At 33.0% G+C, this 14,629-nt stretch overlaps 2 protein-coding genes and 1 long non-coding RNA gene across 4 annotated transcripts; all 3 read left to right on the top strand.

Annotated features, from left to right (window-relative positions):
- LOC130459145 (uncharacterized) lies at positions 1-5,229 on the top strand. 2 transcript variants are annotated; one of them, XM_056830444.1, is made up of 12 exons: positions 1-413; positions 501-533; positions 707-766; positions 918-977; positions 2,070-2,147; positions 2,243-2,299; positions 2,922-2,978; positions 3,073-3,135; positions 3,386-4,218; positions 4,308-4,424; positions 4,518-4,625; positions 4,897-5,229. In XM_056830444.1, exons 1-12 carry the CDS (start codon positions 355-357, stop codon positions 5,157-5,159), a joined length of 1,788 nt encoding a protein of 595 aa, XP_056686422.1. In that variant the 5' UTR covers positions 1-354; the 3' UTR covers positions 5,160-5,229. The 2 variants fall into 2 exon arrangements, with proteins under 2 accessions (XP_056686422.1, XP_056686423.1); XM_056830445.1 differs by lacking the exon at positions 2,070-2,147.
- On the top strand, positions 5,226-7,630 carry LOC110780539 (uncharacterized). The gene is made up of 6 exons (XM_056830018.1): positions 5,226-5,273; positions 5,359-5,463; positions 5,739-6,180; positions 6,827-7,154; positions 7,245-7,418; positions 7,610-7,630. The coding sequence occupies exons 3-6, from the start codon at positions 5,774-5,776 to the stop codon at positions 7,628-7,630; spliced, it is 930 nt and encodes a 309-aa protein (XP_056685996.1). The 5' UTR covers positions 5,226-5,273; positions 5,359-5,463; positions 5,739-5,773.
- Positions 7,631-11,130: 3,500 nt separating this feature from the next.
- LOC130460705 (uncharacterized) lies at positions 11,131-11,557 on the top strand. The gene is made up of 3 exons (XR_008920766.1): positions 11,131-11,234; positions 11,319-11,351; positions 11,524-11,557. It is a non-coding gene; the product is annotated as an uncharacterized lncRNA (long non-coding RNA).
- The last annotated feature ends 3,072 nt before the right edge of the window (positions 11,558-14,629 follow it).

The following is a 14,629-nucleotide window of genomic DNA, read 5'->3' as shown; positions in this document are numbered from 1 at the left end:
TGCCATTGTTAGGCGCGTGAATCCCACGCGCGGGTAGTTAATTTTGAAAAAAAAAATGGCACGTGAGGGTAATAATTTCGCGCAGGAATGGCCTATAAATACAAAAAAAAAAGAGGAAAATCATTTCGAAAACCGTTCAAATTCTCAGCACGCAAAAAAATTTCTCTCTCCTCTGCCCACTCTTCTACTTCGTTGTTTTCTCTCTCTTAAAACCGCCATTAAACTTCCTGCAACCACCTCAATCAACTTTCTCTCTCTTCAAACCGCTACTAATCTTCATTATTAAAGCTGAATTTCCACAAAATATCAAGAGAAGAAATCTGTGACTTCTTTTTACTGAAAAAAAAGAGAAAAATGGATGTTCGTGACGAAATTGACATGAACAAGCTTCAAAATCCACCGAAAAGCAAAAAGTAAGTAATTACAATTGATTCTGATGTTTCGATTTTATTTTCGAACTAAAATGAAATCTAATTTTGCTTATTTTCGTTCTATTTCAGAAAAACGAAGATGCCGAAAGAAAAAAAGGAAACGTATGTAATTTAATTTCAGATTTCCAACATGCAACTGTTTTATTACTTAAATATTTGTTTAATTCAGTTATTTTCAGTATTTTTCTTTATAATGTTCAAGTAATTTCATTATAATGGTCAATTTTTTGGTTTATGATGTTAGCAAACCCTAACTTCTGATTTTTTGGCTATAGGACTGGAAGATCTAGTGAAGAGCAAAAAATCGGGAATGCAAAGCAACTAGACATGAAGGAGTAAGTTATTTTAAGTTTTCGTAGATAAATTCATTTTAATTTACATATGTTCAATCAATTTTATGTTAATGTTCAATCGTTTTTAATTTAATGTTCATTTTCGTTGCGTGATGATTTAACCAAACCCTAACTATTGGTTTTTTGATCACAGAACTGGAAAATACGAAATTGAGAAGGAAATTGAAGCTGAAAAGCAAATAGACACATTCCAGTAAGTAATTTTTATGTTTTTGAATATCTATTTCTATTTAATTTGCGAATGTGCCGTTTTTGACATTTGATACAATACAAATACAAATTAATGATACATTGTTCATATTCATAGAGATTTAACAATAATCTTATTGATGATTAAAATTTGGATTGGGAATGTCAATTAATTTAAATATTATTATAATAATGTAAATGTGATGAACTTTTGTTGAGTTTTTCTAATCTTATGTTAGACGTTCAATTTATGTGTAAAATGTTCATATTGTTTAAGCTAGATATTCATTTTGGTCCACTGAGTTTTGTTCATTCCTCTGTAAAATAAATTAAGTCTTTAGAACTCATGATAACTATCTTATGCAAAATGTTCAATTGATTATAGCAGAATATTCAATATCTTTTTGGAAAATGATCATATATTCCAAACTGGATATCCTTTTTGGTCTACTGAGATTTTCTTTAGGAATACTGAATTATTTCGAATGTTATATATATAATTAAAATAATTTGAACATTTGTTCATTCATATGTCCAAAAACTAAATCCAGAAATCATGGTAACTGTCTGTCTCCAAAATGTTCAATATATTTTGATAAAATATTCATTTTCTTTTTATAAAATATTCAATATATTTTGATAGTTCATTTTCTTTTTATAAAATGTTCAATTTTTTTTCTGGAATATATTTTGTTACAGAGTTTTGTTTTGGAATATACTATGAATTATTTCTAGTATTATATTCATAATGGAAATGTTCTTTGTACTAATATTCAATTTTTCTACAGTAAAATTTTAAATCTACACTCATCTGCGAAAAATGTTCAATTTATTTTGCTAAAATATTCAATTTTTTTTAATAAAATGTTCGTTTACTCTGATATACTAAGTTGGTTTAGAAATCTTCAATTATTTCAACTACTATATTCATAATTTCAATGTTTGAACTTTTGTTCATTTCTTCAGTCCTTTTTATTATTAAAACTCATGATAACTGTTTTTATGTTAAATGTTCATTTTGTTTTCATAAAATATTCATTTCTTCAAACTGAATTTTGCTCTGGACACTCATTAGTTATACATTTATAAAATCTAGAGAACAACCACAAAGGTTAATACTCAAATTTAAGCGAAGACCAACTAAATCCCAGCCAGAGGTTCAGAAAGTATTAAGGTATAAGATAATATCAATTTTTTATTAAATTTGAATGATTTTTAATATTATATAATATAATGTGTGCATTAACATCATATTAATAAAAAATACAGTGAAGGAGATGGGAAGGCATGTACAACTTCTGAGACAGAAGTTCAAAAACCATTGAGGTATAATATAATGTCCATTTTTTACTACATTATGCATGTAATATAAATGTTCTTTTTCTTAAAGTTATTTGTTCAATTGTGTATGGCTTAATATTCATTCATAAATTGAAAGTTTATCTCATCTGCGTTTATGAATTATGTTCAAAAAATTTCCTCCTTGTGTTCAAAGTTTTTATGAATTATGATCAAAAAATTTACTTATTATGTTTAAAGCTTCTCCTATATAATCAAAGCTTTTCTCCATTGTTCGTTCAAATTTTTTAACCTTTATGTTCTAAGTTTTTAGTCATATGTTCAAAGCCTTTCTTTCTGTTTATATCTCAGTCAAACTATTTGGTTATATGTTCAAAGCTTTTCTCCATTTTGTTCAAAGTTTTTAACCTTTATGTTCAAAGTTTTTAGTCAAATGTTCAAATTTACCTATTATGTTTAAAACTTTTCTCCATTTTGTTCAAAGTTTATTACCTTTATGTTCAAAGTTTTTACCCTAATGTTCAAGTTTTTAGTCATGGGTTCAAATTTCACAGTATAATATAATGTCCATTTTTAGCTTTTTAAATAATTTTTTATTAATTTTATATAAAATGACTTGTACGTTTACACCTTACTATTCAAATTACAGTGAAGGAGATAAGAAATCTTCGTCAAAATCACAGCCTGAAGTTCAAAAAACATCAAGGTAAAAATTAATATGAATTTTCAATTTAGTTGAATCGTTCATAATTTTTATATAAAATAGCATGTATATTAAAAATATATTATTCAAATAACAGTGAAGAAGATCAAGAAGAGTCTTCAAAATCTTTGGTACAAAGAAAGATTGCTACAAAAAATAGGTAGAATTTGGCATTTATTTACAATTCATTTTCTTCTGCATATTTGTTCATAATGGTTTCATTGTTTGTTCATTCATTTGGAATTGTTTGTTCTTTATTTTATATGGTTTATTCTTTATTATTGAACGACTCTTTCTTTCTTCTTTATTTGTAACTTTATATATAAATGATATTTTTCATACGTTTTCATATATATGATCACACATTTGTCGTTTTAATTTATTGAATTTTTTTGTTCTTTGTTTATCAGGGGCAACAACTTACTGAAACAACTTTTAGCAAAGAGCATAAAGCAGAACAACAAAAAAAAGGCTGCACAAATGGTAGCTGCAGCTGCTGCTGCTGCAATGGCCAGCAAAGAAGCTGACAAAAGGATAGATACACCTGCCGTTGCAGCACAAATAGAAGCTGAGAAAATGGCACCTGCAGCTGATGCAGAAGACAAAAGAGTCGCTCAGGAAAAGGCGTCTGCAGCTGAGAAAGAAGCCAAAAGAGTGGCTGAGGAAAAGGCATCTGCAGCTGATGCAGAAGCGAAAAAACTGGATGAGGAGAAGGCATCTGCAGCTGATGCCCAAAGAGAAGCTGAGCTGAAAGAAGCTGAAAACAAGAGGATCGAGGCTAATAAGAAGAAGGAAGAAGAAGATAAAGGTGAAGCAATGAAGAAGGATTTAGAGGAAAGAAAGAAAGAATATGAAGAAAAAATGAGCCAGCTTATGGCTAAAAACAACAAAGAGTTGATAGAGGAAGCGGAAAGGAAAGAAGCTGAGAGAAAGAAAAGAGAAGATGAGAGAAAGAAAAAAGAAGACGATGATGCCACAAAAACAATTGCCATGGTGGTTGAAAATGTAAATGCTTCAGAGAGTGAAGCTCAAACCATTGGTGGTAAAGGCACAAAAAGAGGAAAGAAGACAACAGCTACCAAGAAGAACACCATTCTAAGTATTACTATGGATGAAGAACTACAAAAGAAGTTGCACAACATATCAGATTCATACAATCCGAGAAGAAGTACAAGATCAATGGTGAAAGTGCAACAAAATGTTGGTGCTGAAGTAGTTAGCAAAGAAGAATTTGAAGGCAAAGGTAACTATTTACATTGTTCAATCTTATTTCAATAAATATTCAAAATATATTATTATGTAAGTTGTACTTAGTATTTGTTAATAATGTAGATGTTTCTGGAGTTACTTCCAAAGTAACAAATACTCCAAAGAAAAGGAAAGCGGCTGAGAAAGAAGATGAGGATGAGCCTTTGGATGTTGAGATAATAAAAATAAAAAAACAAAAAGGTAAACATATTTACAAAAAAACATTGTTAAAAAATAATTTAAGATAATTGATAAAATGTTAATATGTTAAATACATTGTAATTTTTTTTACAGGAGTTGAAAAAAAAGCACCTGTTAAGGGAAGAATTCTTCCTCTTAGGAGTGCATTGAAAAGAAATAAGAAAAATGATATTGAAGAAGTGAAAGAAGAACAGAAAACAGGTATTACATTTAACATTGTTCAAAGTTTTTTCAAAGAACGTTCATTTGGTTATCATAAAATGTTATTTTTGTTTGGATAAAAATTCTTTTTGTTTTTATCTCACAGTTATTCAAACTATTTGGTTATATGTTCAAAATTTTTCTCCATCATGTTCAAAAGTTTTCTATATTAAGTTCAAAGTTTTCTCCATTATGTTCAAAGCTTTACTATTTCGTTCAAAGTTTTTGGGTAATATGTTCAAACATTTTTACTATTTTGTTCTGTTCACAGAACTTGCAAAAGTCAATGTTAAAGGAAAAAGGAAAATGAAAAAAAGAAAGGAAGAAGAAGAAGAGGTTCAAGAAGAAGAGGAGTTAGAGGGAAATGATGAAGAAGAGCAAGAAGAGGAGGAAGAACAAAATGAGGAAGAAGAGGAAGAAGAGGAAGAAGATGAGGAAAATGAGGAAGATGAAGAAGATGAAGAATGGGAAGAAGAAGAAGAAAAAGAACAAAACAAGATGCCAAAAGGTATATTTAGTATACTAAAATATTAAACATTGTATTACATGTTTATCAAAACTTCTTAATTGTATGTTCTTCTCCAACAGAGAAAACAGTACCGGTGAAAGAGAGGTTGGTTCGGTTTGAAAAACAAAGACAAAAAATAGGTAAATTTAAAATTTATTTGTTCTCCATAAAATTAAAAATTCTACAATTGTTATTAAAACTTACTTATACGTGTTCCTTTTCCAGCATCAAAAAGAACAGCAGCAAAAGCAAACCTACCTGCTGAAAGAAAAACAAAAAGGAAAATAACTGATGAAGAATATGAAGTGAAGGAAGAAAATATAGAAAAAGGTAAAATAAACTCTTCCTTTCAACAGTTCCATATGTAAGTATAATAATTGATGTTATTTAAAATGTTCATTTTGTTTATATAAAATGATCAATTTTCTTAAAAAGAATGTTCAATAGTAAAACAAGTAATGTTTAATATATTTAAATAGAATGTTCATAATTACAATACATAATGTTCAAAATTTTGAAATACAATATTCATTATTGAAATAATTAATGTTCTACAAAATTTTGAAATACAATATTCATCATTAATTTTTGGTTTTGTTAATCAGCTTTAATTGTGGAACGGGAGGTTTCCCCTTTGGCGATGATTACCAAAGAAGTTCCTGCAAAAAAGAAACCAAAGAAATCAATTGCTGTTTACAAGGAAAAAGTAGCAGAAGAAGAGGAAGAAAAAACTGGAGTTAGAGGAGGACATGGAAAATTCATCAGTTTCATTTCCATGATGAATGAACAGAAGAAGGAGGCCGTTCGGAATATCGGTCTAGGAGCATTGCTAGATTTCCAGCTACCTACTTCATCCCAACAATTTGTTACATGGCTATGTAACAACTTTGAGGAAAACAGCCAATATCTTTATCTGCCGAAGAATGAGAAAATCCTGATAGAATTTGAGGACGTGAAAAAGATATATGGCCTTCCTAGCGGTGAAGTAGACATAGTTGAGGCAAAGTCTGACAAGGCTAGTGAAGAGTTTTCTGCATTCATGGCAAGGTAAATGATCTTAAATCTATACTTATATTTTCAATATATTATAGACTTCAAAAATCTAACTGCATTATGCATGTACTACAAATGTTCTTTTTCTTAAAGTTATTTGTTCAATTGTGTATGGCTTAATATACATTCAGAATTTGAAAGTTTTACTACAATTATAATGAGAAAAAGTTTTTTCTGTGTTTCTCATAGAATTATTCATAGTTTTTCCTTCTTATGTTCAAAGTTTTTATCAATTATGTTCAAAAAATTTCCCTAATATGTTTAAAGCTTCTCCAATATGTTCAAACCTTTTCTCCATTATGTTCAAAGTTTTTTTCCTTTATGTTCAAAGTTTTTAGTCTTATGTTCAAAATGTTTTCCTTAATTAAATTTTGTTCATTAACAAAAACAGATGGAAGAAGACAGTAATACATGAAAAGTGGAATCCTAAATAAATTTTGTTCATATTTATTAAATTTTGTTTTTCTTAATTAAATTTTGTTCATATGTCTATGCTTGTTCTTTTTCTATAACCCTGATTCATATAATTGTTCATAATTGTTCATAGTTGTTGTTGAGTTTGTTCTTTCTTTTTATATTGGTTGTTCTTTCTGTTTGGGAATGTTTATCTTAATTAAATTTTGCTCATTTAAATAAACAGTTGGAAAAAGATCTTTGGGAATAAGGTCCCATCAGTTCAGAAAATTTTAAAGTACTACAGTCAAGAAGACCAAATTGAGGCTGGACCGGATGCAAATTTCATTACAAGCTTCTTGGTGGTCACTGTCAACACGTTGATCAAGAGCACGTTGTCAAACCAAGCATACTTCAAATTTTTGTTCTCAATGATGAATCATGAGCAGATCCGGAACTTGAATTGGTGCAAGTATGTGTGGGAGGCACTGCTCTCAACTACTGCACAGTATAAGAAAAACCTGAAACAAAAGGACAAAGCAACATTTTTCACAGGACCATTGCCGTTATTGACGGTATAACTTCATTTACACCTTCTAAATTGATGATTTTAATGTACTTGATCAATCTTAGGGATTTTCTAACACTTATACTTTGTATGTCAGATTTTCTATTTTGACAGAGTTCAAAGAATGAACTTTTTTCCTCCAAGACGAATTCCACTTGTGTCCTGCTGGACAAAGGAAATAGGACACAAACGGAATAAATTGGAGGAAAGTGGCTTTGGATTGGGGAAGGTGTTACCCAAAATCAATATTGAAGAAAAACAAACTCGCAAGGTATTACTAAATACATCAAATTCTAATAGATTAAATTTAATTCTTCTGCCAAATATAAATATGGGTAATATTAATTTATGTTCCTTCCTTTAATATGTTAAATAATATTTTAGAACATATATAAATAAATGCTCATAACCCTTTGCTTAAATGTTCTTTATTTTTGCATATAATGTTCATACCTCTCTAAGACATATCATAACATAACATAATGAAGAATTAGTGCAATATATAAAGATAAAATGTTCAAACTTCTTTAGTTATTTATTCAAACTGTATCAATAAATGATAAAAAATAAGTGTTCAAGCCTATTTATTTATATATTGTATATGTGCACAAGTGTCATTCAGTATATATAGTTGTTCATACTTTTACTTTTAAATGTTCAAACTGAAACACCTAAAAGTTTTTCTTGAGCTTTGAAAGGTATTTGGGCCTGAAGCCCCCACTTTTAAGTTCTGTTGTATACGGCAGAGGGGTGGATTTGTCCCTCTTTGTCACCTACTTTGTTGGGCTTGATGTTCCCAAAGTTTTCCGCTTGAGAGCCTTGAGTTTTTGTATATTTGCTCGCTTCCTGTTTTCGAAGCAGGGGTTTGGCAATGGCGATGCCTCCCTAATTGAGATTGTAGAGCAGTTTGCTAATGGTCGGGACCCAATGCCGCTCGTGGTTGGCGAAACATTGATGGGCCTTGACATGCTGAAGTCGGACCCCTCTTTATTGCCGTCGGGAAGTCCGGTATTACTCCAAGTAAGGATTTGGAGCCTTCTTGTATATTGAATTTTTTACTTGTATTTGAATTTTGAATGTTGAATTTTGAAATGCGCTTCTTGTATCCTCCCCAAGGTTTGGCTTATGGAGAGGCTCATGTTGGTGGCACCACCGGAGAACATAGTGTCGAAAAACACTTTTTCTTGAGCTTTGAAAGGTATTTGGGCCTGAAGCCCCCACTTTTAAGTTCTGTTGTATACGGCAGAGGGGTGGATTTGTCCCTCTTTGTCACCTACTTTGTTGGGCTTGATGTTCCCAAAGTTTTCCGCTTGAGAGCCTTGAGTTTTTGTATATTTGCTCGCTTCCTGTTTTCGAAGCAGGGGTTTGGCAATGGCGATGCCTCCCTAATTGAGATTGTAGAGCAGTTTGCTAATGGTCGGGACCCAATGCCGCTCGTGGTTGGCGAAACATTGATGGGCCTTGACATGCTGAAGTCGGACCCCTCTTTATTGCCGTCGGGAAGTCCGGTATTACTCCAAGTAAGGATTTGGAGCCTTCTTGTATATTGAATTTTTTACTTGTATTTGAATTTTGAATGTTGAATTTTGAAATGCGCTTCTTGTATACTCCCCAAGGTTTGGCTTATGGAGAGGCTCATGTTGGTGGCACCACCGGAGAACATGGAGAGCTACAATAGAAAGGGTTTAACTGTGCGACCCATGTTGTATGGCCGGCTTTCATTGGATGAGTGGCGGTGTGCACTCTCTGGGATTGAATCTTGTATAAGGTGGGTAGTTCCTTGGTGGGGAATTGCTGCTATGAGGCATGCCCCTGGTTCTACTGCTTTGAGGGTGCCAAGCCTCACAATGCTGGTCTTCTACTCGCCTGCTCGAGTGATGAGACAATATGGCTTGAAACAGGAGATCCCGAGCTGCAAGGAAGAGAACCCGAAACCTGTTGCGCTGAATGCAAATCGACTTGGAGTTTGGAGGCGGTATTGGATCGCCAAACCATTCTTGAGTATCCAGTTCCCGCCTGAGCCAGTTACTCTGTCTGCGGGGTACATAGTATGGATGATAGGCCTAGGCCAGAGGGACATTTCTTTCTCAGGACCAGCTAGAGTCTGAGGTTCTAGAGCTAGACGTCCTGCATCAACTAACTATGAGGAAGGTGACGGGAGTGTGGCCCATCCGGTGCTTGACCGTTCGGAATCTAAAGGAGGTTCGTCGTCCTCCCGTCTTGGAAGGCTTGCAAGTTCCTTCTCCCGCCGCTTGGGCAAGGGGAAGATTGATGATTGATTGCGGGAGGAGCCAGAGGATAGTACTCAAGGTACCAAGACTCGAGATCATATTCGCCCGACCCTAGATCTTTGTAGGCTAAATGTGTTTGAAATTGTATTGGAGGGAATTGTGTTTAGAATGTGTTTGGAAGATGTGTTTAGAAAGATGTGTTTGGAAAATGTGTTTAGGAAGTGAAAAGGCTTTTGAACTTTGCTTCACTTGATCTTGACTTTGTATTTGAATTAGCTTTGAAGGCCTTAGGGCCAAATAAGTTATTGTGTTAAATTCCGCTTGAACATGCTTTGCTTTGAATTGGCACATTTGGAATAACAACAATTGAACTTTGAAATTTGATTTGATTTTTAGGATGCCCTTAATTGAGGAAATTTTGAATTTTTTTGTATTAAAGTGGCCGGGCCTCGGGATGAGGTTGCCTACGTGTCCCGTTACGGAATCAGGCCGGACGTAGTTCTGACTACCTTACAAGACCTGAATTTGGATTCTAGAATTTGAACATGGAACTTGGGAATAGAACTTCTTGAGTTGATCGAGGCTGGTAAGAGATCTGAATTCTGTTCCGTCGAAGTGTGTTAGTTCAACTGCTCCCCGGAGAGGATCTTCTTGACGATGTATGGGCCTGCCCAGTTGGGTTTGAATTTTCCCCTTGGTGTTAGGTTATGATACATATGAATAAACATAAATCATGCGGAAAAACCATAAAGCCAGGAAACATATTATTTACACAAAATCATTTAGCATAATTCAGATGCATACACTTTGTAGCGTACCCTCCCTAGCTGCGCCCGAACCGAACAAGAACAAGTCCTTCGGACTCTAAGTGTCGTCCCTCCGTAGATAGTCCACAGCACGTCCGGATCCGCCTTAAGATTGACCAACTAGAATCGCCCTTAAGGTACTATAAATTTCGGCTAAATAGGGCAAGTGTATGTGGCTTGAAACTCTTACCTTTGAATACTTCAATTCTCGATGTAAACATGTGACCCTAGGCACCTATTTATAGAGTTTATGGAAAAGGACTTGGAATCCTATTAGGATACTAATTTATTTAATTAGAATCTTATTAAAACTCTATTAAACAAATTCTATCTTTATTAGGATTAGGATTTAATCATATGACGAATCCCGCTAGCTTTAGGATTCGAGTAACACACTTCGAGTGATACGCTAGCACCGCACGCAGGCCTTACGGCCCAAGCACAGCGCCAGCCCACTTCGTCGCAGCCCCGCGCGCAGCGCCAAGGCCATTGCTGGGCCTGGCCTTGCGCTGGGCCTGGCGTGGATATCCCTAATTGCTATACCCAGGTACAGCCAAGATGGCTGTACCCCCTGCCCAAAACGACGCGCAGCGTCGTTTGGGTAAAATACCCAGGTACAGCCAACTTGGCTGTACCCCCTGCCATTGTTAGGCGCGTGAATCCCACGCGCGGGTAGTTAATTTTGAAAAAAAAATGGCACGTGAGGGTAATATTTCGCGCAGGAATGGCCTATAAGTACAAAAAAAAAAAAGAGGAAAATCATTTCGAAAACCGTTCAAATTCTCAGCACGCAAAAAATTTTCTCTCTCCTCTGCCCACTCTTCTACTTCGTTGTTTTCTCTCTCTTAAAACCGCCATTAAACTTCCTGCAACCACCTCAATCAACTTTCTCTCTCTTCAAACCGCTACTAATCTTCATTATTAAAGCTGAATTTCCACAAATATCAGAGAAGAAATCTGTGACTTCTTTTTACTGAAAAAAAAGAGAAAAATGGATGTTCGTGACGAAATTGACATGAACAAGCTTCAAAATCCACCGAAAAGCAAAAAGTAAGTATTACAATTGATTCTGATGTTTCGATTTATTTTCGAACTAAAATGAAATCTAATTTTGCTTATTTTGTTCTATTTCAGAAAAACGAAGATGCCGAAAGAAAAAAAGGAAACGTATGTAATTTAATTTCAGATTTCCAACATGCAACTGTTTTATTACTTAAATATTAGTTTAATTCAGTTATTTTCAGTATTTTTCTTTATAATGTTCAAGTAATTTCATTATAATGGTCAATTTTTTGTTTTGATGTTAGCAAACCCTAACTTCTGATTTTTTTGGCTATAGGACTGGAAGATCTAGTGAAGAGCAAAAAATCGGAATGCAAAGCAACTAGACATGAAGGAGTAAGGTTATTTTTAAGTTTTCGTAGATAAATTCATTTTAATTTACATATGTTCATCATTTGAGTTAATGTTCAATCGTTTTTAATTTAATGTTCATTTTCGTTGCGTGATGAGTTAACCAAAACCCTAACTATTGGGTTTTTTGATCACAGAACTGAAATACGAATTGAGAAGGAAATTGAAGCTGAAAATCAATATACACATTCCAGTAAGTAATTTTTATGTTTTGAATATCTATTTCTATTTAATTTGCGAATGTGCCGTTTTTGACATTTGATACAATACAAATACAAATTAATGATACATTGTTCATATTCATAGAGATTTAACAATATCTTATTGATGAGTGAAAATTTGGATTGGGAATGTCAATTAATTTAATATTATTATAATAATGTAAATGTGATGAACTTTTGTTGAGTTTTTCTAATCTTATGTTAGACGTTCAATTATGTGTAAAATGTTCATATTGTTTAAGCTAGATATTCATTTTGGTCCACTGAGTTTTGTTCATTCCTCTGTAAATAAATTAAGTCTTTAGAACTCATGATAACTATCTTATGCAAAATGTTCAATTGATTATAGCAGAATATTCAATATCTTTTTGGAAAATGATCATATATTCCAAACTGGATATCCTTTTTGGTCTACTGAGATTTTCTTTAGGAATACTGAATTATTTCGAATGTTATATCATATTAAAATAATTTGAACATTTGTTCATTCATATGTCCAAAAACTAAATCCAGAATCATGGTAACTGTCTGTCTCCAAAATGTTCATATATTTTGATAAAATATTCATTTTCTTTTTATAAAATATTCAATATTTTTGATAGTTCATTTTCTTTTTATAAAATGTTCAATTTTTTTTCTGGAATATTTTTTCTTAAAGTATTGTTCATGTTATGGCAAAACACAGATTAATTTTACTTAATTAATGGAAAGTTTTTCTGTGTTCCTAAATATTCAAGTTTTCTTCAGGTAAAGTTTTTATCAATTATGTCAAAAATTTTAATTGTTTAAGCTCAATAGTTCAAATTTCTCATTATGTTCAAAGTTTTTTCCTTTATTTCAAGTTTTAGTCTTATGTTCAAATGTTTTCCTTAATTAAATTTTTCTTAACAAACAAGAGACAGAAGTTCAGAAAGTGGATCTAATAAATTTGTTCATGTATTAAATTTGTTTTTCTTATTAAATTTTGTTCATATGTCTATGCTTGTTCTTTTTCTATAACTGATTATAAAGTGTTCAATTGTTCATAGTTGTTGTTGAGTTTGTTCTTTCTTTTTATATTGGTTGTTCTTTCTGTTTGGGAATGTTTATCTTAATTAAATTTTGCTCATTTAAATAAACAGTTGGAAAAAGATCTTTGGGATAAGGTCCCATCAGTTCAGAAAATTTTAAAGTACTACAGTCAAGAAGACCAAATTGAGGCTGGACGGATGCAAATTTCATTACAAGCTTCTTGGTGGTCACTGTCAACACGTTGATCAAGAGCACGTTGTCAAACCAAGCATACTTCAAATTTTTGTTCTCAATGATGAATCATGAGCAGATCCGGAACTTGAATTGGTGCAAGTATGTGTGGGAGGCACTGCTCTCAACTACTGCACAGTATAAGAAAAACCTGAAACAAAAGGACAAAGCAACATTTTTCACAGGACCATTGCCGTTATTGACGGTATAACTTCATTTACACCTTCTAAATTGATGATTTTAATGTACTTGATCAATCTTAGGGATTTTCTAACACTTATACTTTGTATGTCAGATTTTCTATTTTGACAGAGTTCAAAGAATGAACTTTTTTCCTCCAAGACGAATTCCACTTGTGTCCTGCTGGACAAAGGAAATAGGACACAAACGGAATAAATTGGAGGAAAGTGGCTTTGGATTGGGGAAGGTGTTACCCAAAATCAATATTGAAGAAAAACAAACTCGCAAGGTATTACTAAATACATCAAATTCTAATAGATTAAATTTAATTCTTCTGCCAAATATAAATATGGGTAATATTAATTTTATGTTCCTTCCTTTAATATGTTAAATAATATTTTTAGAACATATATAAATAAATGCTCATAACCCTTTGCTTAAATGTTCTTTATTTTTGCATATAATGTTCATACCTCTCTAAGACATATCATAACATAACATAATGAAGAATTAGTGCAATATATAAAGATAAAATGTTCAAACTTCTTTAGTTATTTATTCAAACTGTATCAATAAATGATAAAAATAAGTGTTCAAGCCTATTTATTTATATATTGTATATGTGCACAAGTGTCATTCAGTATATATAGTTGTTCATACTTTTACTTTTAAATGTTCAAACTGAAACACCTAAAAGTTTTTCTTGAGCTTTGAAAGGTATTTGGGCCTGAAGCCCCCACTTTTAAGTTCTGTTGTATACGGCAGAGGGGTGGATTTGTCCCTCTTTGTCACCTACTTTGTTGGGCTTGATGTTCCCAAAGTTTTCCGCTTGAGAGCCTTGAGTTTTTGTATATTTGCTCGCTTCCTGTTTTCGAAGCAGGGGTTTGGCAATGGCGATGCCTCCCTAATTGAGATTGTAGAGCAGTTTGCTAATGGTCGGGACCCAATGCCGCTCGTGGTTGGCGAAACATTGATGGGCCTTGACATGCTGAAGTCGGACCCCTCTTTATTGCCGTCGGGAAGTCCGGTATTACTCCAAGTAAGGATTTGGAGCCTTCTTGTATATTGAATTTTTTACTTGTATTTGAATTTTGAATGTTGAATTTTGAAATGCGATTCTTGTATACTCCCCAAGGTTTGGCTTATGGAGAGGCTCATGTTGGTGGCACCACCGGAGAACATAGTGTCGAAAAACACTTTTTCTTGAGCTTTGAAAGGTATTTGGGCCTGAAGCCCCCACTTTTAAGTTCTGTTGTATACGGCAGAGGGGTGGATTTGTCCCTCTTTGTCACCTACTTTGTTGGGCTTGATGTTCCCAAAGTTTTCCGCTTGAGAGCCTTGAGTTTTTGTATATTTGCTCGCTTCCTGTTTTCGAAGCAGGGGTTTGGC

Source organism: Spinacia oleracea, chromosome 5 (assembly GCF_020520425.1).
Source record: "Spinacia oleracea cultivar Varoflay chromosome 5, BTI_SOV_V1, whole genome shotgun sequence".
Taxonomy (NCBI): Eukaryota; Viridiplantae; Streptophyta; class Magnoliopsida; order Caryophyllales; family Amaranthaceae; genus Spinacia; species Spinacia oleracea.
Note: the sequence above shows the minus strand (reverse complement) of the source record. Positions and strands in the feature narration are given on the sequence as shown.

Coding starts and splice junctions, on each gene's coding strand:
- LOC130459145 (XM_056830444.1), top strand. CDS start 355: ATGGATGTTCGTGACGAAATTGACATGAACAAGCTTCAAAATCCACCG. Junction 414..500: donor AATCCACCGAAAAGCAAAAA/GTAAGTAATTAC, acceptor GTTCTATTTCAG/AAAAACGAAGATGCCGAAAG. Junction 2,148..2,242: donor GAGGTTCAGAAAGTATTAAG/GTATAAGATAAT, acceptor TAAAAAATACAG/TGAAGGAGATGGGAAGGCAT.
- LOC110780539 (XM_056830018.1), top strand. CDS start 5,774: ATGATTACCAAAGAAGTTCCTGCAAAAAAGAAACCAAAGAAATCAATT. Junction 6,181..6,826: donor TTTTCTGCATTCATGGCAAG/GTAAATGATCTT, acceptor TTAAATAAACAG/TTGGAAAAAGATCTTTGGGA. Junction 7,155..7,244: donor GACCATTGCCGTTATTGACG/GTATAACTTCAT, acceptor TTTGTATGTCAG/ATTTTCTATTTTGACAGAGT.